This window comes from Triticum aestivum, chromosome 2A, assembly GCF_018294505.1.
Source record: "Triticum aestivum cultivar Chinese Spring chromosome 2A, IWGSC CS RefSeq v2.1, whole genome shotgun sequence".
Classification (NCBI taxonomy): domain Eukaryota; kingdom Viridiplantae; phylum Streptophyta; class Magnoliopsida; order Poales; family Poaceae; genus Triticum; species Triticum aestivum.
In genome coordinates, this window is record NC_057797.1 from 165,872,755 (window position 1) to 165,899,037 (window position 26,283).

At 47.4% G+C, this 26,283-nt stretch overlaps 1 protein-coding gene across 1 annotated transcript; it reads left to right on the forward strand.

Annotated features, from left to right (window-relative positions):
* Window positions 1-15,621: 15,621 nt before the first annotated feature.
* On the forward strand, window positions 15,622-17,449 carry LOC123188158 (U-box domain-containing protein 4). The gene is made up of 2 exons (XM_044600202.1): window positions 15,622-16,775; window positions 16,877-17,449. The coding sequence occupies exons 1-2, from the start codon at window positions 15,777-15,779 to the stop codon at window positions 16,961-16,963; spliced, it is 1,086 nt and encodes a 361-aa protein (XP_044456137.1). The 5' UTR covers window positions 15,622-15,776; the 3' UTR covers window positions 16,964-17,449.
* Window positions 17,450-26,283: the final 8,834 nt, after the last annotated feature.

Here is a 26,283-nt window from a genome sequence, read left to right on the forward strand (position 1 = left end):
CCGAGTGCTTCTACTGCAAGCAGACTAGTCACTGGAAGCGGAACTGCCCCAAGTATTTGACGGATAAGAAGAATGGCAAGGTGAACAAAGGTATATGTGATATACATGTTATTGATGTGTACCTTACTAGAGCTCGCAGTAGCACCTGGGTATTTGATACTGGTTCTGTTGCTAATATTTGCAACTCGAAACAGGGACTATGGATTAAGCGAACACTAGCAAAGGACGAGGTGACGATGCGCGTGGGAAACGGTTCCAAAGTCGATGTGATCGTGGTCGGCACTCTACCTCTACATCTACCTTCGGGATTAGTATTAGACCTAAATAATTGTTATTTGGTGCCAGCGTTGAGCATGAACATTATATCTAGATCTTGTTTGATGCGAGACGGTTATTCATTTAAATCAGAGAATAATGGTTGTTCTATTTATATGAGTAATATCTTTTATGGTCATGCACCCTTGAAGAGTGGTCTATTCTTGTTGAATCTCGATAGTAGTAACAACATATTCATAATGTTGAAGCCAAAAGATGCAGAGTTGATAATGATGGTGCAACTTATTTGTGGCACTGCCGTTTGGGTCATATCGGTGTAAAGCGCATGAAGAAACTCCATACTGATGGACTTTTGGAACCACTTGATTATGAATCACTTGGTACTTGCGAACCATGCCTCATGGGCAAGATGACTAAAACACCGTTCTCCGGTACTATGGAGAGAGCAACAGATTTGTTGGAAATCATACATACAGATGTATGTGGTCCGATGAATATTGAGGCTTGTGGTGGATATCGTTATTTTCTCACCTTCATAGATGATTTAAGCAGATATGGGTATATCTACTTAATGAAACATAAGTCTGAAACATTTGAAAAGTTCAAAGAATTTCAGAGTGAAGTTGAAAATCATCGTAACAAGAAAATAAAGTTTCTACGATCTGATCATGGAGGAGAATATTTGAGTTACGAGTTTGGTGTACATTTGAAAAATTGTGGAATAGTTTCGCAACTCACGCCACCCGGAACACCACAGCGTAATTGTGTGTCCGAATGTCGTAATCGTACTTTATTAGATATGGTGCGATCTATGATGTCTCTTACAGATTTACCGCTATCGTTTTGGGGTTATGCTTTAGAGACGGCCGCATTCACGTTAAATAGGGCACCATCAAAATCCGTTGAGACGACGCCTTATGAACTATGGTTTGGCAAGAAACCAAAGTTGTCGTTTCTTAAAGTTTGGGGGTGCGATGCTTATGTGAAAAAGCTTCAACCTGATAAGCTCGAACCCAAATCGGAGAAATGTGTCTTCATAGGATACCCAAAGGAGACTGTTGGGTACACCTTCTATCACAGATCCGAAGGCAAGACATTCGTTGCTAAGAATGGATTCTTTCTAGAGAAGGAGTTTCTCTCGAAATAAGTGAGTGGGAGGAAAGTAGAACTTGACGAGGTAACTGTACCTGCTCCCTTATTGGAAAGTAGTACATCACAGAAAACTGTTTCTGCGACACCTATACCAATTAGTGAGGAAGCTAATGATGATGATCATGAAACTTCAGGACAAGATACTACTAAACCTCGTAGATCAAATAGAGCGAGATCCACACCAGAGTGGTACGGTAATCCTGTTCTGGAAATCATGCTGCTAGATCATGATGAACCTACGAACTATGAAGAAGCGACGGTGAGCCCAGATTTCGCAAAATGGCTTGAAGCCATGAAATCTGAGATGGGATCCATGTATGAGAACAAAGTATGGACTTTGGTTGACTTGCTCGATGATCGGCAAGCAATTGAGAATAAATGGATCTTCAAGAAGAAGACTGACGCTGATGGTAATGTTACTGTCTACAAAGCTCGACTTGTCGCAAAAGGTTTTCGACAAGTTCAAGGGGTTGACTACGATGAGACTTTCTCATCTGTAGCGATGCTTAAGTCTGTCCGAATCATGTTAGCGATTGCCGCATTTTATGATTATGAAATTTGGCAGATGGATGTCAAAACTGCATTCCTGAATGGATTTCTGGAAGAAGAGTTGTATATGATGCAACCAGAAGGTTTTGTCCATCCAAAGGGAGCTAACAAAGTATGCAAGCTCCAGCGATCCATTTATGGACTGGTGCAAGCCTCTCGGAGTTGGAATAAACGCTTTGATAGTGTGATCAAAGCATTTGGTTTTATACAGACTTTTGGAGAAGCCTGTATTTACAAGAAAGTGAGTGGGAGCTCTGTAGCTTTTCTGATATTATATGTGGATGACATATTACTGATTGGAAATGATATAGAATTTCTGGATAACATAAAGGGATACTTGAATAAGAGTTTTTCAATGAAAGACCTCGGAGAAGCTGCTTACATATTAGGCATAAAGATCTGTAGAGATAGATCAAGGCGCTTAATTGGACTTTCACAAAGCACATACCTTGACAAGATTTTGAAGAAGTTCAAAATGGATCAAGCAAAGAAAGGGTTCTTGCCTGTGTTACAAGGTGTGAAGTTGAGTCAGACTCAATGCCCGACCACTGCAGAAGATAGAGAGAAAATGAAATATGTTCCCTATGCTTCAGCAATAGGCTCTATCATGTATGCAATGCTGTGTACCAGACCTGATGTGTGCCTTGCTATAAGCTTAGCAGGGAGGTACCGAAGTAATCCAGGAGTGGATCACTAGACAGCGGTCAAGAACATCCTGAAATACCTGAAGAGGACTAAGGATATGTTTCTCGTATATGGAGGTGACAAAGAGCTCACCGTAAGAGGTTACGTTGATGCAAGCTTTGACACTGATCCGGACGATTCTAAATCGCAAACCGGATATGTGTTTACATTAAACGGTGGAGCTGTCAGTTGGTGCAGTTCTAAACAAAGCATCATAGCGGGATCTACATGTGAAGCGGAGTACATAGCTGCTTCGGAAGCAGCGAACGGAGGAGTCTGGATGAAAGAGTTCATATCCAATCTAGGTGTCATACCTAGTGCATCGGGTCCAATGAAAATCTTTTGTGACAATACTGGTGCAATTGCCTTGGCAAAGGAATCCAGATTTCACAAGAGGACCAAGCACATCAAGAGACGCTTCAATTCCATCCGGGATCTAGTCCAGGTGGGAGACATAGAGATTTGCAAGATACATACGGATCTGAATGTTGCAGACCCGTTGACTAAGCCTCTTCCACGAGCAAAACATGATCAACACCAAGGCTCCATGGGTGTTAGAATCATTACAATGTAATCTAGATTATTGACTCTAGTGCAAGTGGGAGACTGAAGGAAATATGCCCTAGAGGCAATAATAAAGTTATTATTTATTTCCTTATATCATGATAAATGTTTATTATTCATGCTAGAATTGTATTAAACGGAAACATAATACATGTGTGAATACATAGACAAACTTAGTGTCACTAGTATGCCTCTACTTGACTAGCTCGTTAATCAAAGATGGTTATGTTTCCTAACCATGAACAAGGTGTTGTTGTTTGATTAACGAGGTCACATCATTAGTTGAATGATCTGATTGACATGACCCATTCCATTAGCTTAGCACCCGATCGTTTAGTATGTTGCTATTGCTTTCTTCATGACTTATACATGTTCCTATGACTATGAGATTATGCAACTCCCGTTTACCGGAGGAACACTTTGTGTGCTACCAAACGTCACAACGTAACTGGGTGATCATAAAGGAGCTCTACAGGTGTCTCCAAGGGTAGATGTTGGGTTGGCGTATTTCGAGATTAGGATTTGTCACTCCAATTGTCGGAGAGGTATCTCTGGGCCCTCTCGGTAATGCACATCACATAAGCCTTGCAAGCATTGCAACTAATGAGTTAGTTGCGAGATGATGTATTACGGAACGAGTAAAGAGACTTGCCGGAAACGAGATTGAACTAGGTATTGGATACCGACGATCGAATCTCGGGCAAGTGACATACCGATGACAAAGGGAACAACGTATGTTGTTATGCGGTCTGACCGATAAAGATCTTCGTTGAATATGTAGGAGCCAATATGGGCATCCAGGTCCCGCTATTGGTTATTGACCGGAGATGTGTCTCAGTCATGTCTACATTATTCTCGAACCGTAGGGTCCGCACGCTTAACGTTACGATGACAGTTATTATGAGTTTATGCATTTTGATGTACCGAAGTTAGTTCGGAGTCCCGGATGTGATCATGGACATGACGAGGAGTCTCAAAATGGTCGAGACATAAAGATTGATATATTGAAAGCCTATATTTGGACATCGAAAGTGTTCCGGGTGAAATCGGGATTTTACCGGAGTACCGGGAGGTTACCAGAACCCCCCGGGAGCCATATGGGCCTTAATGGGCTTTAGTGGAAAGGAGAAAGGGGCAGCCCAAGGTGGCCGCGCGCCTCCCCCCTCCCCTAGTCCTATTAGGACTAGGAGAGGTGGCCGGCCCCCCTCTCTCTCTTTCCCCCTCGGGGAATCCTAGTCCAACTAGGATTGGGGGGGGGAGTCCTACTCCCGGTAGGAGTAGGACTCCTCCTGCGCCCTCCTCCTGGCCGGTGGCCCCCTCCCCCCTTGGCTCCTTTATATACAGAGGCAGGGGGCACCTCTAGACACACAAGTTGATCATTGAGATTGTTCCTTAGCCGTGTGCGGTGCCCCCTGCCACCATATTCCACCTCAATTATATTGTAGCAGTGCTTAGGCGAAGCCCTGCGACGGTAGAACATCAAGATCGTCACCACGCCGTCGTGCTGAGGGAACTCCTCCCCGACGCTTTGCTGGATCGGAACCGGGGATCGTCATCGAGCTGTACGTGTGCTAAGAACTCGGAGGTACCGGAGTAACAGTGCTTGGATCAGTCGGATCGGGAAGACGTACGACTACTTCCTCTATGTTGCGTCAACGCTTCCGCAGTCGGTCTGCGTGGGTACGTAGACAACACTCTCCCCTCTCGTTGCTATGCATCACTATGATCTTGCGTGTGCGTAGGAATTTTTTTGAAATTACTGCGTTCCCCATCAGCGCATCATTGGAATATACAAGCCAAGTTCTATAATGTAAAATTCCCACTAGTATATGGAAGTGACAACATAGGAGACTCTCTATCATGAAGATCATGGTGCTACTTTGAAGCACAAGTGTGGTAAAAGGATAGTAGCATTGCCCCTTCTCTCTTTTTCTCTCATTTTTTAATATATATTTTGTTATTTTTTTATTTGGGTCTTCTTTTTTTGATGGCCTCTTTTTTTTATTTGGGCTTCTTTGGCCTCTTTTTTTTTCGTCCGGAGTCTCATCCCGACTTGTGGGGGAATCATAGTCTCCATCATCCTTTCCTCACTGGGACAATGGTCTAATAATGATGATCATCACACTTTTATTTTCTTACAACTCAAGAATTACAACTCGATACTTAGAACAAGATATGACTCTATATGAATGCATCCGGCGGTGTACCGGGATGTGCAATGATTCATGAGTGACATGTATGAAAAAAATTATGAACGGTGGCTTTGCCACAAATACAATGTCAACTACATGATCATGCATAGCAATATGACAATGATGAAGCATGTCATAATAACAGAACGGTGAAAAGTTGCATGGCAATATATCTCGGAATGGATATGGAAATGCCATAATAGGTAGGTATGGTGGCTGTTTTGAGGAAGGTAAATGATGGGTTTATGGTTTCGCCGAAAGTTGCGCGGTACTAGAGAGGCTAGCAACGGTGGAAGGGTGAGAGTGCGTATAATCCATGGACTCAACATAAGTCATAAAGAACTCACATACTTATTGCAAAAATCTATTAGTTATCGAAACAAAGTACTATGCGCATGCTCCTAGGGGGTAGATTGGTAGGAAAAGACCATTGCTCGTCCCCGACCGCCACTCATAAGGAAGACAATCAATAAATAAATCATGCTTCGACTTTGTCACATAACGGTTCACCATACGTGCATGCTACGGGAATCACAACCTTTAGCACAAGTATTTCTCAAATTCACAACTACTCAACTAGCATGACTCTAATATCATCATCTCCATATCTCAAAACAATTATCAAATATCAAACTTCTCTTAGTATTCAATGCACTTCATATGAAAGTTTTTATTATATCCCTCTTGGATGCCCATCATATTAGGACTAGTTTCATAACCAAAGCAAACTACCATGTTGTTCTAAGGACTCTCAAAATAATATAACTGAAGCATGAGAGTTCATCTATTTCTATAAAATAAAACCACCACCATGCTCTAAAAGGATATAAGTGAAGCACTAGAGCAAATGACAAACTACTCCGAAAGATATAAGTGAAGATCAATGAGTAGTCAAACAATTATGCACCTATATGAAGATTCTCTAACATTTAATAATTTCAGATCTTGGTATTTTATTCAAACAGCAAGCAAAACAAAAGAAAATAAAATGACGCTCCAAGCAAAACACATATCATGTGGCGAATAAAAATATAGCTCCAAGTAAAGTTACCGATGAACGAAGACGAAAGACGGGATGCCTTCCGGGGCATCCCCAAGCTTAGGCTTTTGGTTGTCCTTGAATTTTACCTTGGGGTGCCTTGGGCATACCCAAACTTAGGCTCTTGCCACTCCTTATTCCATAGTCCATCGAATCTTTACCCAAAACTTGAAAACTTCACAACACAAAACTTAACAGAAAACTCGTAAGCTCCGTTAGCAAAAGAAAACAAAACACCACTTCAAGGTACTGTAATGAACTCATTCTTTATTTATATTGGTGTCAAACCTACTGTATTCCAACTTCTCTATGGTTTACAAACTCTTTTACTAGCCATAGATCCATCAAAATAAGTAAATGACACATGAAAAACAGAATCTGTCAAAAACAGAACAGTCTGAAGTAATCTGTAGGTTTCGACCACTTCTGGAACTCATAAAATTCTCAAATAAATTGGTGGACCTTAGGAATTTGTCTATTAATCATATGCAAAAATAATTAACTAAATATCACTCTCCAATAAAAAATGACAGCAATTCTCGTGAGCGCTAAAGTTTCTGTTTTTTACAGCATGATCATAAAGACTTCGCCCAAGTCTTCCCAAAGGTTCTACCTGGCACAAACACTAATTAAAACATAAAACCACATATAAACAAAAGCTGGATGAATTATTTATTACTAAACAGGATCAAAAAGTAAGGAACAAAAATAAAGTTGGGTTGCCTCCCAACAAGCGCTATCGTTTAATGCCCCTAGCTAGGCATGATGATTTCAATGATGCGCATATAGTAGATAAGAATTGTAACATAAGGAGAGCATCATGAAGAATATGACTAGCACATTTAAGTCTAACCCACTTCCTATGCACAGGGATTTTGTTAGCAAACAACTTATGGGAACAAGAATCAACTTGCATATGAAAGCAAAACAAGCATAACTTCAAAACTTTAAGCACATAGAGAGGAAACTTGGTATTATTGCAATTCCTACAAGCATATATTCCTGCCTCATAATAATTTTCAGTAGCATCATGAATGAATTTAACAATATAACTATCACATAAAGCATTCTTTTCATGATCTACAAGCATAGAATTTTTATTACTCTCCACATAAGCAAGATTCTTCTCATTCGGAATAGTGGGAGTATCATAAGAGACTCGAATACTATAAATTGTTTCCACATTAAAAGAGTAATGTTCAGAAAAAGGGTAATCATAGTAATGACAAGTTTTATAAATATAATCATCACTACTTTTTATAGCATATATATCATCGCAATAATCATCATAAGTAGGAGGCATGCCATCATCATTATAAATTTGCATATCAAAACTTGGGAGACTAAAAATATCATCTTCATTAAACGTAGCATCCCCAAGCTTGGGACAAACATTAATTACAGCAAATATATTCTCAAAAACATCATCTTCATCAAACATAGCATCCACAGGCTTGGGCCTTTTCATATCATAAGCATAATCACTCTCATCGTTAATAGTATGGATAGCACCAATAGTATAGCAATTATCATATTCTTCCAAGCAAGTGCCAAAAAGATTTTCAAGATAAGAAGTATCATTATCTTCCACAATTATATTTTCATGGGGCACAATAGTAATTGGAGCAGCATTATTTGGGAGAGATATCTTTTTACCTCTCTTTCTTTTTCTTTTCTTCTTCTTCACCACATCATGTGTGGGTTCAATCCTCTTTTTGGAGCTCCTTATTAATGAGATTAGTTGAATAGGAGGCTCCTCCTCGTTACCTGATTCATCATAAGAAATAATAGGAGGGTATTGGGAAATCTCTTCCCTTTCATTAGTATTCTCTTCATCTTCTATTTGTTTTCTTTTCTTTATGTAGTTGGCAATATAAGGATTTTCAATACAATTCACCGCACAATACATATAAATTTTCTCTAGATCAAAATGAAGAACTCTATCAAGGGCAAATTTTGGAATATCCTTAGTTATACGTTTCATTTTTTCATAACCCAAGAGCAAACTAAGTTCATTATGATGTGCAAGGGAAATCAAGTCATCACAATTTTTGGATATGATATGATCATGAAACAATTTGCATTGGGTACTGAAATGATCATGTTCATTGCAAAGTTCACAAGTACGGCTAAGAAAATTTAAATTTTCAGCACAAACATCTAGACTTTCTTGCAACCATTTAGTTTCGAAGTACTTATGCCTCTTGCAATATCTATCTTCCCTATTCGGTGTGTACTTGCAAACCCAATGCACTCCACAAAAATTGACATGTTTATAGGAGACATTTTCATCATAACTAGTGCAATCATCATTAGTACTATGGGTATTCAAGGAATTCATACTAACAACATTGAAATCATGCTCATCATTCAAAGATTTAGTGCCAAACATTTTAATGCATTCTTCTTCTAATACTTGGGCACAATTTTCCTTTCCATCATACTCACGAAAGATATTAAAAAGATGAAGCGTATGAGGCAAACTTAATTCCAATTTTTTGTTTTCTTTTATAACTAAACTAGTGCTAAAACAAGAAACAAAAAGACTCGATTGCAAGATTTAAAGATATACCTTCAAGCGCTAACCTCCCCGGCAACGGCGCCAGAAAAGAGCTTGATGTCTACTACACAACCTTCTTCTTATAGACGTTGTTGGGCTTCCAAGTGCAGAGCTTTGTAGGACAGTAGCAAATTTCTCTCAAGTGGATGACCTAAGGTTTATCAATCCATGGGAGGTGTAGGATGAAGATGGTCTCTCTCAAGCAACCCTGCAACCAAATAACAAAGAGTCTCTTGTGTCCCCAACACACCCAATACAATGGTAAATTGTATAGGTGCACTAGTTCGGCGAAGAGATGGTGATACAAGTGGTATATGGATGGTAGATAAATGTTTTGTAATCTGAAAATATAAAAACAGCAAGGTAACTAATGATAAAAGTGAGCACAAACGGTATTGCAATGCGTTGAAACAAGGCCTAGGGTTCATACTTTCACTAGTGCAAGTTCTCTCAACAATAATAACATAATTGGATCATATAACTATCCCTCAACATGCAACAAAGAGTCACTCCAAAGTCACTAATAGCGGAAAACAAACGAAGAGATTATGGTAGGGTACGAAACCACCTCAAAGTTATCCTTTCTGATCTATCTATTCAAGAGTCCGTAGTAAAATAACACGAAGCTATTCTTTCCGTTCAATCTATCATAGAGTTCGTACTAGAATAACACCTTAAGACACAAATCAACCAAAACCCTAATGTCACTTAGATACTCCAATGTCACCTCAAGTATCCATGGGTATGATTATACGATATGCATCACACAATCTCAGATTCATCTATTCAAACCAACACAAAGTACTTCAAAGAGTGCCCCAAAGTTCTACCGGAGAGTCAAGAAGAAAACGTGTGCCAACCCCTATGCATAGGTTCATGGGCGGAACCCGCAAGTTGATCACCAAAACATACATCAAGTGAATCAAAAGAGTACCCCATTGTCACCACGGGTATCCGACGCAAGACATACATCAAGTGTTCTCAAATCCTTAAAGACTCAATCCGATAAGATAACTTCAAAGGGAAAACTCGATCCATTACAAGAGAGTAGAGGGGGAGAAACATCATAAGATCCAACTATAATAGCAAAGCTCGCGATACATCAAGATCGTGCCACCTCAAGAACATGAGAGATAGATCAAACACATAGCTACTGGTACATACCCTCAGCATCGAGGGAGAACTACTCCCTCCTTGTCATGGAGAGCGCCGGGATGATGAATATGGCCACCGGAGAGGGATTCCCCCTCCGGCAGGGTGCCGGAACGGGTCTAGATTGGTTTTCGGTGGCTACGGAGGCTTATGGCGGCGATCTATTGTGCTCCCCGATCGTTTTAGGGTATATGGATATATATAGGCGGAAGAAATACATCAGGGGAGCCACGAGGGGCCCACGAGGATGGAGGGCGCGCCCAGGGGGGTGGGCACGCCCCCTGCCTCGTGGCTTCCTCGTTGATCCCCTGATGTGCACTCCAAGTCTCCTGTATTGCTTTCTTTCCAAAAATAACTTTTCCGAAGGTTTCATTCAATTTGGACTCCGTTTGATATTCCTTTTCTGCGAAACATTGAAACAAGGGAAAAACAAAAACTGGCACTAGGCTCTGGGTTAATAGGTCAGTCCCAAAAATTATATAAAATAGCATATAAATGTATATAAAACATCCAAGGTTGATAATATAATAGCATGGAACAATCAAAAATTATAGATACGTTGGAGACGTATCAGAAGCCAAGACATTCATCGAAGCACATGGCAAATGTCATAGCTCAACTAGCGAGAGAGGATGATACTGTCAAAATACCACACTGGAGATGCTCCCACGATCCTGGCAAGTGTACGTGGTCATAAATTTGGGCATGACCATTGGCTCATTGAGGATACACCATGAGTCGTCGTTGCACCGCGATGGTCGTCATCTGCCAGCACTAGCGCCGCCGAGCATGTCGATCCATGCATGACCATTCGCACTGCTTCCAGACATTACCGTTGTGCACCACCTCTGCAACACCACACAACCGCAATGCCTCACGACTACCCGCTGTAATGGGTCGTCACCACGCACCGCCACACACCATCTCCATGTGATAGACACCCAAACTAGACGCCGAAGAGACAGCGGAGTGGCAGTTCCAGTGCAAGCATCACCCCACCCCGGGTCCCTCTAGCCAGAACCGTCTTTAAAAAAGATGCCCGAAAGAGGACACCACGACACATGTGATGTCATCGTCTCATTCGAGGGCTCGACCTAGGGTTTTCCCCTGGAGTAATAGACGTAAGGAGGAAAGAACTAATTTTTTACACCTCCATCAAGGCAACGACGCCCGTAAGCAGTCTCGCCACCCAAGTCCCCGTCCGGCTGGCCCACCAGAACAACTAGGGAGGCCAACTCCCTCACCGCAGAGAAGGCCCGACCTATTGTCGTAGATCAGGAACCATGGTTGAGGAGCATCATGACGACGCTTGGCATCAGTAAGTCACCGCCAGGAACTAGGAGCGTGTGCTGCCGCACCAAGGAGACTCAGTATGGTCGCTTCACATATCCGCCATTTCGCTGAGAGGAGCCGACTTTAGAGAATACACCGCATCAGTTAAAAGTCTCTCAGGAGCGCACAACCTCCTTTTCCTTATATTTTTCCCTTTTTTGTTTCCTTTTTTGCTTTATTTTTTGAAATAAGTTTATACTTTAAAATATTCTAAGTAGATATTTATATTACAAAAAACATTCTATAAAAAACAATTGGAATATGTGGACCAAGTATTTGAAAAATGTTAAATGTGTATAGAAAAATGTTTATCATGTATAAAATGTTTTATCACGTATCTATTTTTTATCAAGAAATTGAATTTCTTTTAACAAGTATTTGAAATTTTTTGATCAAGCATTTGAAAAATGTTGAATGTGTATAGAAATATGTTGACCATGTATTAAAAAATGATGATTTTTATCATGTATATAAAAATGTTAATCAAGCATCTGAAAAAAAGTTGAACAAGTATTTGAAAAATGTTGATCAAGCATTTGAAAAATATTAAAAAATTATGAAATTTTGTTATCATGTATATAAAAATGTTAATCCAGCATTTAAATATATTGAACAAGTATTTGAAAAATGTTAAATATGTATATAGAAAATGTTTACCATGTATTAAAAAATGTTGAATTTTTTATCATGTATATAAAAATGTTAATAAAGCATTTGAAAAAATTGTTGAGCAAGTATTCAAAAAATTTAGTGAAGCATTCAAAAAATGTTGAATGTGTATAGAAAAATGTTAATATTGCATTTAAAACAATGATAATCGAAGCGTTTGTAATTTTTAAATGTGCATAGAAAAAATATTGACCCTTTATTAAAAAATTAATCTTCTATTTGAAAAATGGTAATCAAGCATTTGAAAATGTTTAAAATATGTATCGATAAAATGTTGACCTTGTACTAAAAAATATTAATCTTGTATTTTAAAAATGTTAATGAAGCATTTGAAAAATGTTAAAATGTGTGTTTAGAAATGTTGACCATGTATTAAAAAGTGTTAAATTTTGATTGAAAAAATGGTCAACGTAAATTAGAAAAATGTTGTTGACATGTACAGAAAATGTAGAACCTAAAACAAAAAGAAACAAAGAAAACCAAAGAAAATAAACAAATTAAACCAACTGAAAAAGAAAAACGAAAAAACTGAAGAAACAAATAAAAAAATAAGAAAACTGGGGAATAAAAAAGAAATCCGAAGAAAACCCACTAGACTTGGTTCAAGTAGGTGGCGCCCCCCATTAGATGACAAGTACAGTTGGCGCGATGGCTATCACCGTTCACTATCTACCTGGAACTCCCCTTTTCATTTTTCTTTTCTTAATTAACTGTGCGTAAAATGGGCCTGCCCGACTAATACTACGGTCTTGATGAGTGCGAGATATAGACGCCGCGGCGGGTACGCCGACGATCTCGCCTTGCGTAGCTACCGCCCGCGTCGCTTTCAACACGTCAGGAATCGTCGTCTCTCTTGCGCACGGGGTGCTGCCCGGTGACCGGTGAGGTCGCCAGCACCTCCACAGCGACCGAGAGCTCGAGCCCGTGCTCCAAAGCTCCCCTTTCGTTCACGCGTTCATTGGCCGGTCAATCGCGCCATGCCATACCGCGTGTCAATTCAAGTACAACCGGGGACGCAAGGACGTGCTACTGGTCTCTAGTGCCGCCTTTAATCTGTTAATCAGTGTAGTAGTAGTAGTACTTTCGTGGCTCCTCCTTTCCCAAGCGATGCAGACCACTTAATCACCTTTTGGCGCTTTCGTACTGGTCGCGGTGGACGTTCAGACGTTCCGCTCCCGGACGGAAGGTATCCTTCTTCTCTTCTTCGCATTATGCTTTGCTTTTTTGTGCATAATGCGAAAAAACGAGCCAAAAGGTGCTCCAACAACGAGTTAACGCGCCCATGGGAGTTCGCACAGCGACTCGTCGAGCTGATCTACATGGAGGGAGAGAAAAATAATGAGTTATGGAGCACGTGGCGTACAAATAAGTAACGAGTTTATTTTAGCGGATATAATTGTACTTGACGGTTCTCATGGGTAGTTTTATAACACGCGGCCGCAAACGGACCGTCGTCCGTTTTGTGTCCACTTTCGATCCATTCTCAGTCTAAGTTTGAGCCTATTTGCGGCTGAGGGACAGCGCGTGGGCGAGCGGGACGCGCGCCCTTGTCCTCCCCTGATTCGCCCGGCGGTGGCACAACCGGCCAATTTCCCTTCTTTTTCTCCAAAGCCTCCCGCGCCCCCGGCCTTCCCTTCTCTTCGTCCGTCATGGCCGACGACGCGAAATCCCAGCGACCCATCACCTACCGCGAACAAGCCTGTGGCGAAGAAGCTGCGGCCGGAGCTCTCGCCAGCATCCGCCGCCAAGCTCGACAGGGAATCGACGAAGAGGAGGGACCGACGAGCCGTTGAAAAGGAGAAGAAGGCCGTCGCACAGTACGCATCCGAGTGTACCCTGCGGCGTGCGATGCAACACCAGGCCGAGATTGACGACAAGGAGACCATCGTCTACAAGGCACACGCCCACCTCACGATAGGTGGGATGGCCCGCCCCATGCCAGCCATTCTCTCTGCCGCTGCCATGGCCGCGGCCAGCACAGGCTCGTCGGTCCCATCGACCGCCGCAACACCGTTCCCCTAGCCCATCCGTCTCACACGGCACGCCGAATTTTTGTGCTCCGCCAACATATGACCATGGCCAGACGCGATTCTCTACATCGTCGGACTGCGTGGTGGTCGACTCAACTACGCCCGCTGGCGTCATCGACCTCAACATCACGCCATTGTGAAGACCGCGACGACATGATCTAGGTGAGACGACGGCCGCGATGGCAGTCCTTTTTGAAGGCTGGCTCCTATGCCGTCCGATGGCTTTGTTGTCGGCAAGAAAACTTATCTCTTTTGAAGGCTGGCTACTGTGCCGGCAGCTGGCCTTGTTGCCAACGACAAAACTTGTCCATTATGAAGGCTGGCTCCTGTGCTGGCCGCTGGCTTTGTTGCCGGCGTGAAACGTGTCTTTTTGAAGGCTGGCTCCTGTGCCAACCGCTGGTTTTGTTGCCGGCGTCAGATTGTAGGCCGCCGATTGTGTTGCCAGCCGACGTGAAATAGCGCGAACCGTGATCGCGGCTTAGATCCTTTGTTTCACATTTGCATGCACGAGGACAAGATGCGGCCGAAATGCGGCCGTGTGTAGGGCGCATGGCTGACGCATCCACGAATCCAGACAAACACGGCCTCATTCCCACTCTCAAATGGACAAAATTCAAATAAAACGAACGTTTGTTTGGAGCCGCACGATGGAGTTGGCCTGATTTCACGGTGTGATGATAGGCCAGCGCAGAAACATCCAAGGACTTGGACTCGGGCGACTCGGAGCCGACACCATGGGGGCATGCAAAAATGCTCCTGTGGGTACGTACTAGTACGTGGTAGTATGATTCGTTGTGTATATGACGCGGTAGAAGCCAAAACGGCACGAGGTGTGCAGACGCTGCCTCCAATTCCGGACGCGGCAATTCCCCTCACTTTCACGACGAAGACAGCCAAAACCGTCAAAATCAGGGGAACCGGGGGACGGGGCACCCCCTGCCGACCGCCGCGGCACCTACCCGATCCCTGCCCCCCACCCCAAGCCCCGCCGCGCCGTGGGGCCACGAGCCGCCCGGCCCAGCCCACCGGCAGGCAGCGCGGCGTGGTGCGGCCCGCTCGCCCTGCACGCGTCCTGCCGGCCTCACGTGCGTGGGCGACCCCGTACGTACGCGGCCGTCGTCGCACGTGTCGCGCGCTGAACTCTTCGCCCCCACCGCGCTACCGGTTCGTCCCGCCCGTCCCTAACGAGATGCGGCCCGCGTCCCCCGCCGGATGCCCATCGGACGGCCGGGCGCTCGCGGCATCCGCCACGTACCTTTCCGACGGTGGGTGGTGTAGCGGGGCCGTCTGATTCCCGATCCGACGGTGGCGGTGCTCGTACCAGCCAAAGAAGCGGCAGAAAAGTAGTGACGGAAGGGCCATTGGCTGATTATCTTAAATATAATAATTAGCGCGATTAATTTAAGCAGCCCACCCGATCCCCCCTCGCTTATTTCATCGGCTCGTCTCCTCCCCGAGAACGCAACGCACCCAATTCTTCCTCCTCCATTCCATCCCCCAGCCCAGCTCTCTCTCCCTCGCCTCCGAGGTTCTCTGCCCGCCGCGGCATTTGCGTCCGGTAGAGCACGGCGGAGGGGATGGACTCGGACGCCTCCGTGTCCCCGCGGCGGCGGAGCTGCTACAGCGACAGCGGCGACTCCTCCTGCTCCGAGCCCTTCAGCGAGTGCGGCAGCGACGACCTCTCCTTCACGCCCGCCGCCGCCGCGGGCATCCACCGCCTGCTGCTCTCCTGCGCGGCCGAGGCCTCCGACGGCTCCATCTCCTCGCTCGTCGCCGAGCTTGAGTCGCCCTCGGCCTCGGTCGACTCGCTCCGCCGCGCCGCCATGGAGCTGCGGCTGCTCGCCAAGCACAACCCGGACAACCGCATCCGCATCGCGGCGTCCGGGGCGGTGCGGCCGCTCGTGGCCCTGCTGTCGCACGCCGACCCGCTGCTGCAGGAGCACGGGGTGACGGCGCTGCTCAACCTCTCCATCTGCGACGAGAACAAGGCCCTCATGGTCGAGGCCGGCGCGATACGGCCGCTGGTGCGCGCGCTCAAGTCGGCCGCGTCGCCCGCGGCCAGGGAGAACGCCGCGTGCGCGCTGCTCCGCCTCTCCCAGCTCGACGGCGCCGCGGCGGCCGCCGTCGGCCGCGCGGGCGCCGTCCCGCTGCTGGTGTCCCTGCTCGAGACCGGCGGCGCGCGCGGGAAGAAGGACGCCGCCACGGCGCTCTACGCGCTCTGCAGCGGCGCGCGCGAGAACCGCCTGCGCGCAGTCGAGGCCGGCGCCGTGCGCCCGCTGCTGGACCTCATGTCGGACCCGGAGTCCGGCATGGTGGACAAGGCCGCCTACGTGCTCCACTCCCTGGTGGGCTTCGCCGAGGGCCGCTCCGCCACCGTGGAGGAGGGCGGCATCCCCGTGCTGGTGGAGATGGTGGAGGTCGGCACCTCGCGGCAGAAGGAGATCGCCACGCTCTCCCTCCTCCAGATCTGCGACGACAACGCGGCGTACCGCACCATGGTCGCCCGCGAGGGCGCCATCCCTCCCCTCGTCGCCCTCTCCCAGTCCTCCTCCGCGCGCCCCAAGCTCAAAACCAAGGTACCAATCGTTCGAAGCACAATCGTTTCGGCCATTACAATCACAAACAGAATTTACAGCTTCCGATGTACGGAGTACTAATTTGTTTTGCGATTCCGTAGGCTGAGGCGCTGGTCGAGATGCTACGGCAACCGCGGAGCGCGAGCCTGCGCGCAACCAGGCCGGCGGCGATCGTTGCGGCGGAGTGATGATACCGTTCGGCTACCAATTCCACCTTGGCCATGCATGCCAGGTGGCGTGCGTGCGTGCGTTTTCCCCTTTCCCCGTGGCGAGAGCGAGACGAGCTGGGCTGGGCAGCCGGCCGGCGTGCCTGCCTGCCCGCCCGTGTAAATAGCCGAGCCAGCAGCGAGTTTGCGTCCGCGAGCGAGTGTACATTTCCCTCAACCTCAAGCGAGATGACGACCATGGTCCGTGGCGGAGCCAAGCCTCCCTGTAAATTCATTCTCCCCACTGTTCTTCTTCTTCTTCTTCTTCCTTTTTTCACTTTTATTAGTTTCTAGTACCATTTTGGGTTGCTTCCTGGATCAAGGAAGCGAGCCAAATTCGCGTGTGGTGAAACAGCGAGCTGTGCTGTTGGAGTGAGCGTGTTCTGGACTTGGTTTCTTCTGGTGGATACGATAGAAAGATTGTGTGATCTCTAGAAGAAAGAAAAAAAAATCACCGGTTGGTTTGAACTGCAATCCAATCCACGACGGCCGTGCTGTTACATTCAGGTTCTAGCGGTGTTATCACTCCATCTATCTCATCCCAGGTTCCTGCGGCAGGAGCGGGGCGTGGCTCGTGAGCCGTGGGTGAGCGAGCGAGTGACTTGCTAAATCAGCAACGTTTTGCTGGTTCAACCGAGGACGACAGGTCGGAATTTTCTAGTGGTCGCGCTGCCGTCTGCTCGCTGGGTCAGTCGATCGGTCGTTGCCGCCAAAGGCTGGCTTCTTCTGCCGCTGCTTGTGGCCTAGAAGAAGATGCAGCACGGAATGGCCCCGCAGCAGCGGTAAAGCTGAAAAGAAAGATCTCGCGCTCGCGCCCGGTAGGTTGGTTGATTATTCGTCCCCTGTAGCTGAAAAGGACGCTGCTCTTCGGCTGAATCTGGCCACCGCCGGTAGTTCTCGGGCCCGGGGCCCTCCGACGAGGCATGGAGCTCGTGCCCATCCTCCCACACGACGCCGATATCTTCGAGTGTGGGAAACGGATAGCGGGACACGTCATCCGTCGTTGTGTCGAATGGCACTTGTCGCCACCTCTCAGCAAGGAGTAGGTGATTGGCTGGATCCTACGCCCTTTTGGGACGATGACGTCGTGTCATGGCATGGCAACGTCTCTTTACCGCAACGTGTATTTTCCCTTCTTCTTTTTCTCTCCAACCACACGGCCTTATCTCTGCGCGGTGCCGAGAAAATCTCGGCTATAAAGCTATGGTACGCCTTTCGCGTATACTCGAAAAAAGAAAATCTTGGCTGTGTATTTCAAAATTGAGAAAGATGGTTGCCAGATAGTGGAACATGCTGATGTAGTTGGCGGGGGTCATTGGTTAGATAGTGCTGTTACGAGTACGCACTACGACGGCTAAGAAATTACATTGACCCGACTAATCTTTAGCTCCACGACTCTTTCAGAGACATAAGTATGATGACTGCATGCTCCCTCGGCATGTTTGACTATTACTATTCTTATTCTTATGTTTTTCAAGTTCCGTTCTACTCTACAACAAGAAACAGGGTTTTGACCCTTGCACAAGAATCTAGCGGCAACGAAATATCGAGCAGGTATGAGATGACCAAAAATGCATATAGCATTCTTTGTTTGTTTTTGGGTGGTAAGGAAATTTATTGATCAAGCAATGTGGTTACAATCGCCGTTCACAACACCGGCTATTTCCTCGGGGTACACCCAGTACAAAAACTTGCCACTGGAAAAGAACCACAACACACTTTTTACCGTGTAAATTTGCGGCTTGTGGGCAATACATGTTAAACATGTATCTGTGTAAATTGTAAGGTTGAGTAGTGTAAACTTAGTCCACTCCTTGATTATAGGATCTAGCAAGGCTCGTGGCATGCGTGCCACATTTTCAGGAGCTCTTGCTCTCTCCCTGAGGGGATATATATATCTCTGTAACTTGATGGTTCAGTCAATATACATAAAATCATCTCTCCAACTTTGTATAGCGCACCATGGCCTCCTCTTCCTCCACCGCCGAAGCTACGAGCTCCGCCACCTCCCCCGGCGACCTCTCCTTCTCTTTGACGGCGCCTGCTGCGGCTCCCTCCTCTGCTTCCTCCCCGCCGTTCGTCTTCGGCACTTCCCCCGCCGCGGGCACCCAGTTTGCCCCTCTGTTCAACACCACCGTCCCCCCTGCTCCTCCGGCGCCTGCTCCCCGCCACCCCATCTTCCTCGATCACATCACAAACCACATCAAGTTCCTCCTCAACCCCGACGACCACAACTATCACAAATGGAAAACCTTCTTCATCTTGGTTCTCGTCCGCTACGGCGTCTCCTACCTCATCGAACACCCGCCCCCACCCAATGCTTCCGCCACCTACCTTGAGCTTGATGCCCATGTCGTTCTGTGGATCTACGCCACCCTCTCGGACACCATGTGTGATCACGTCGTCGGCGCCACCACCACTTTTGCCCTCTGGACCAAGATCCGCGACTACTTTCTTGCCAATCGCGCCGCTCGCTTCATGATCCTCAACCGCAAGTATCGCAACCTCAAGCAGGGCGATCTGTCTATCTCCGAGTACGCCCGCCGGATGAAACTCCTCACTGACGCTCTTGCCGACATCGACCGCGCCGTCATCGAGGTGGACCTCACCACGCAGTTCCTCCATGGCCTCGACAAGCGGCTCGACACGATCCGGGTCGTCCTTGGTGATCAGGACCTGCCCTTCGACACCGTCCTCTCCCGGGTCGTCCTCGCCGAGGAATCCCAGGAGCATCGCGCGGCTGAAGAGAGCGCCTCCGTGTTCGCCCTGTCGAGTGACGGCGCCTCTGGTTCCAGCTCCACCTCGGGTGGTCGCGCCCCGGATCATGCGGATCGCGCTCCTACTGGCGCCCCGGTCGCTCCTCCACAGTCGCACCCGCACCTCGGCCGTGGCCGAGGTGACCGCGATGGTGGTGACTGCGGTGGACGTGGCCGTGGTCGTGGGCGTGGCGACAACACTGGACGTGGCCACGCCGCTCCTCCCTTTGCGTCGCCCTTCACCGGCTACTTCGCGCCCTTCGGGATGGCGCTCCCCTCCCCGCGCTCCGGCTGGATCCCGCCCAATGCGGTCGACGTCCTTGGCCCGCGCCCCGGATCCCATGCGCAGGCTTACCCGCTCCTGCCCGCCCCGCCGGCGACTCATGCGCCGTTCCACCAGCATCCTCCTTCCTCCCGAGAACACGCGGCCATGCTCAACGCCGCCTACAGCAACGACGGCTTCCCGTCCGCTCCTGCGCCCGAGTGGTACTTCGACAGTGGCGCTTCCTCTCTTGTGACCGGCAACCAAGGTAACCTCACCCGGTCTAGTTATTCTTTAAAGCATGTTCCCTCTAGCATTTTGGTTGGCAATGGGCACCACTTACCCGTCACGGCCACTGGCTCTACCTCCCTCCCTCCCAATAATTTTCGCCTCACCGATGTCCTAGTTTCTCCTCATGTTGTCACTAGCTTAATTTCCGTTCATCGTTTTACTAAGGACAATTCTTGCTCAGTTAAATTTTACCCTTGCAGTTTTCTTGTGAAGGATCTTTGCACTCGGAGAGTTCTCATGATCTCCGTTAGCAACGGTGATCTCTACCCCTTCTACGGTAGTAACCATGCACCACCGGCGGCGTTCACTGTCTCCACGATGGATCTGTGGCATCGTCGACTTGGGCACCCCGGCGCACACACTCTGTCTACCATCGCCAATGATTTCCTTAGCTCATGTAATAAACGTGCCCACACTCCATGTACTGCTTGTCAACTAGGACGCCAAGCGCGTCTCCCATTTTCCTCCTCTTTTAGCAAAACATATGCCCCCTTTGATTTAATACATTGTGACTTGTGGACATCTCCCGTTGTAAGCTTCTCCGGATTTCAATATGATCTTGTTGTGCTAGATGATTTCACTCACTACTCTTGGACGTTTCCCTTGCGCAACAAGTCGGACACCTCCTCCACGCTACAACGCTTTTTCACATTTATCCACACCCAATACAATGTCATTATCAAAGCCATGCAATGCGATAATGGAGGGGAGTTTATCAACTCATCCCTTCGCTCCTTCTTCTCTGCCAACGACATCGTTTATCGCTTCTCCTGCCCCCCACATCTCCCCAAAACGGCAAAGCGGAGCGTCTCATTCGCACTACCAACGACGTAGTTCGCTCCCTTCTCATCCAAGCCAACCTTACTCCCCCTTTCTGGGTCGAAGCTTTACACACTGCCACCTACCTTCTCAATCGCCGCCCCTCTCGAGCCATCGCTGACAACACACCATACTTTCTCCTACACGGCGCTCATCCATCCTATGACCATCTACGCGTGTTTGGCTGCTTGTGTTTTCCCAACACATCCGCAACTATGCCTCACAAACTTTCCCCTCGCTCGACTCGCTGCGTTTTCTTAGGGTACCCCCTCGAACACAAGGGGTACATGTGCTATGATTTATCCACTCGCCGCGTTATTGTCTCTCGGCATGTCACTTTTGACGAAAACTCATTTCCGTATACACAGCACCAGCTACACAGTCCAACCCCGCACCAGATCCGCCCACCTGCACGCGCTACCCACCCAATCTCTCGGATCTGCCGCCCCCGCCTACCGCGTACTGGCCCCACGCCCCACCATCCCCGCCTTCCCACCAATCGCGCAGCCCCGCACCCACCTGCCGCCAACCACATGCCGACCCCACCTCCACTCCCCGCGTCGCGGAGCAAACCCCTTTGTCCGGATCCACCTCGCCAGCTGTGCCCCCGTCCCCATCAACCACTCACGTCGCATCCACCCCGCGCTCCGCGCCTGTCAGCCCTGACTCAGCTGTCGCCCAGTCTTCCGCGCCTGTCGCCTGCCCCACCGAATCCTCCTCGGGATCTGAGGCATGCACACCCTCTCCCCCTCTGCCACGTCTCCCTCGCCATGCACAACCAGCAAACCCCCCACGTAATTCCCACAAAATGACTACTCGAGCCAAACACGGCTATTGCATGCCGCGCCGTCTCTTTCTTGCTGATGCAACTTCCACGCCCATATCAACTATTCCACCCACGTACAAAACAACACTTAAGGACCCTAATTGGCACCATGCTATGCAAGAGGAGTATCATACTTTAATCAATAACTCTACTTGGTCTTTGGTGCCTAAGCCTGCAGGTGTCAACATTGTTATGGGGAAGTGGATATTTCGTCACAAGTTCCACACGGATGGCTCTTTAGCTCGCTACAAAGCTTGGTGGGTTGTCCGGGGATTCACTCAACAGGAGGGTGTGGATTACGATGAGACTTTCAGTCCGGTCGTCAAACCAGCCACTATCCGTGTGGTGCTCAGCCTTGCAACCTCTCACTCCTGGCCAATACATCAACTGGATGTCAAAAATGCGTTTCTTCATGGTGATCTCAAGGAGACTGTTTACTGTTCACAACCGGCTGGTTTTGTTGACGCTTCTGTTGGGGAACGTTGCAGAAAACAAAAAATTTCCTACGGTTTCACCAAGATCCATCTATGAGTTCATCTAGCACGAGTGATCGGATTGCATCTACATACCTTTCTAGATCACGCCCGGAAGCGTTCAAAGAACGGGGATGAGGAAGTCGTACTCGACGTGATCCAAATCACCGGAGATCCTAGCGCTGAACGGACGGCACCTCCGTGTTCAACACACGTACGGTCAGCGTGACGTCTCCTCCTTCTTGATTCAGCAAGGGGGGAGGAGAGGTTGATGAAGATCCAGCAGCACGACAGCGTGGTGGTGGATGCAGCAGTCACCGCAGCAGGGCTTCGCCGTTCTTCTGCGAGAGGGAGAGGTGTAGCAGGGGAGAGGGAGGCGCCAAGAGTCAAGGGTGCGGCTGCCCCTCCCTCCCCCTCTTTATATAGGCTTCCCTAGGGGGGGCGCCGGCCCTAGGAGATGGGATCTCCTTGGGGGGGGGGGGGGTGGCGGCCAAGGGTGGAGTGGCCCCCAAGGCAAGTGGGGCGCCCCCCACCCTAGGGTTCCCAACCCTAGGCGCATGGGGTGGGCCAAAGGGGGCGCACCAGCCCACTATGGGCTGGTTCCCCTCCCCACTTCAGCCCATGGGGCCCTCCGGGATGGGTGGCCCCACCCGGTGGACCCCCGGGACCCTTCCGGTGGTCCCGATACAATACCGGTGACCCCCGAAACTCTCCCGATGGCCGAAACTGCACTTCCTATATATAATTCTTCACCTCCGGACCATTCCGAAACTCCTCGTGACGTCTGGGATCTCATCCGGGACTCCGAACAACTTTCGGGTTACTGCATATTCATATCTCTACAACCCTAGCGTCACCGAACCATAAGTGTGTAGACCCTACGGGTTCGGGAGACATGTAGACATGACCGAGACGGCTCTCCGGTCAATAACCAACAACGGGATCTGGATACCCATGTTGGCTCCCACATGCTCCTCGATGATCTCATCAGATGAACCATGATGTCGAGGATTCAAGCAACCCCGTATACAATTCCCTTTGTCAATCGGTATGTTACTTGCCTGAGATTCGATCGTCAGCATCCCAATACCTCGTTCAATCTCGTTACCGGCAAGTCACTTTACTCGTACCGTAATGCATGATCCCGTGACCAGACACTTGGTCACTTTGAGCTCATTATGATGATGCATTACCGAGTGGGCCCAGAGATACCTCTCCGTCATACGGAGTGACAAATCCCAGTCTTGATCCGTGTCAACCCAACAGACACTTTCGGAGATACCCGTAGTATACCTTTATAGTCACCCAATTACGTTGTGACGTTTGGTACACCCAAAGCACTCCTATGGTATCCGGGAGTTACACGATGTCACGGTCTAAGGAAAAGATACTTGACATTGAAAAAACTCTAGCAAACGAACTATATGATCTTGTGCTATGTTTAGGATTGGGTCTTGTCCATCACACCATTCTCCTAATGATGTGATCTCGTTATCAATGACATCCAATGTCCATAGTCAGGAAACCATGACTATCTGTTGATCAACGAGCTAGTCAACTAGAGGCTTACTAGGGACATGTTGGTGTCTATGTATTCACACATGTATTACGATTTCCGGATAACACAATTATAGCATGAATAAAAGACAATTATCATGAACAAGGAAATATAATAATAATCCTTTTATTATTGCCTCTACTGCATATTTCCAACAGTCTCCCACTTGCACTAGAGTCAATAATCTAGTTACATTGTGATGAATCGAACACCCATGGAATTCTGGTGTTGATCATGTTTTGCTCTAGGGAGAGGTTTAGTCAACGGATCTGCTACATTCAGGTCCGTATGTACTTTACAAATACCTATGTCTCCATCTTGAACATTTTCACGAATGGAGTTGAAGCGACGCTTGATGTGCCTGGTCTTTTTGTGAAACCTAGGCTCCTTGGCAAGTGCAATAGCTCCAGTGTTGTCACAGAAGAGTTTGATCGGCCCCGACGCATTGGGTATGACTCCTAGGTCGGTGATGAACTCCTTCACCCAAATTGCTTCATGCACTGCCTCCGAGGCTGCCATGTACTCCGCTTCACATGTAGATCCCGCCATGACGCTCTGCTTGCAACTGCACCAGCTTACTGCCCCACCATTCAAAATATACACATATCCTGTTTGTGACTTAGAGTCATCTAGATCTGTGTCGAAGCTAGCATCGACGTAACCCTTTACGACGAGCTCTTTGTCACCTCCATAAACGAGAAACATTTCCTTAGTCCTTTTCAGGTACTTCAGGATATTCTTGACCGCTGTCCAGTGTTCCTTGCCGGGATTACTTTGGTACCTACCTACCAAACTTACGACAAGGTTTACATCAGGTCTGGTACACAGCATGGCATACATAATAGAACCTATGGCTGAGGCATAGGGGATGACACTCATCTCTTCTATATCTTCTGCCGTGGTCGGACATTGAGCTGAGCTCAATTTCACACCTTGCAACACAGGCAAGAACCCCTTCTTAGACTGATCCATATTGAACTTCTTCAATATCTTATCAAGGTATGTGCTTTGTGAAAGACCTATGAGGCGTCTTGATCTATCTCTATAGATCTTGATGCCTAATATATAAGCAACTTCTCCAAGGCCCTTCATTGAAAAACTCTTATTCAAGTAGGCCTTAATGCTGTCCAAAAGCTCTATATCATTTTCCATCAAAAGTATGTCATCTACATATAATATGAGAAATGCTACAGAGCTCCCACTCACTTTCTTGTAAACGCAGGCTTCTCCATAAGTCTGCATAAACCCAAACGCTTTGATCATCTCATCAAAGTGAATGTTCCAACTCCGAGATGCTTGCACCAGCCCATAAATCGAGCGTTGGAGCTTGCACACCTTGTCAGCATTCTTAGGATCGACAAAACCTTCCGGCTGCATCATATACAATTCTTCCTTAAGGAAACCATTAAGGAATGCCGTTTTGACATCCATTTGCCATATCTCATAATCATAGAATGCGGCAATTGCTAACATGATTCGGACAGACTTCAGCTTCACTACGGGTGAGAAAGTCTCATCGTAGTCAACCCCTTGAACTTGTCGATAACCCTTAGCGACAAGCCGAGCTTTATAGATGGTCACATTTCCATCCGCGTCTGTCTTCTTCTTAAAGATCCATTTATTTTCTACGGCTCGCCGCTCAACGGGCAAGTCAGTCAAAGTCCATACTTCGTTTTCATACATGGATCCTATCTCGGATTTCATGGCTTCCAGCCATTTGTCGGAATCCGGGCCCACCATCGCTTCTTCATAGTTCGAAGGTTCACCGTTGTCTAACAACATGATTTCCAAGACATGGTTGTCGTACCACTCTGGTGCGGAACGTGTCCTTGTGGACCTACGAAGTTCAGTAGCAACTTGATCTGAAGTTTCATGATCATCATCATTAACCTCCTCTCTAGTTGGTGCAAGCACCTCAGGAACATTTTCTTGAGTTGCGCCATTTTCCGGTTCAAGAGGTAATACTTCATCAAGTTCTACTTTCCTCCCACTTACTTCTTTCGAGAGAAACTCTTTCTCTAGAAAGGATCCATTCTTGGCAACAAAGATCTTGCCTTCGGATCTGAGGTAGAAGGTATACCCAATAGTTTCTTTAGGGTATCCTATGAAGACGCATTTTTCTGACTTGGGTTCGAGCTTTTCAGGTTGAAGTTTCTTGACATAAGCATCGCATCCCCAAACTTTTAGAAACGACAGCTTAGGTTTCTTCCCAAACCATAATTCATACGGTGTCGTCTCAACGGATTTCGACGGAGCCCTATTTAAAGTGAATGCGGCAGTCTCTAAAGCATAGCCCCAAAAAGATAGTGGTAAATCA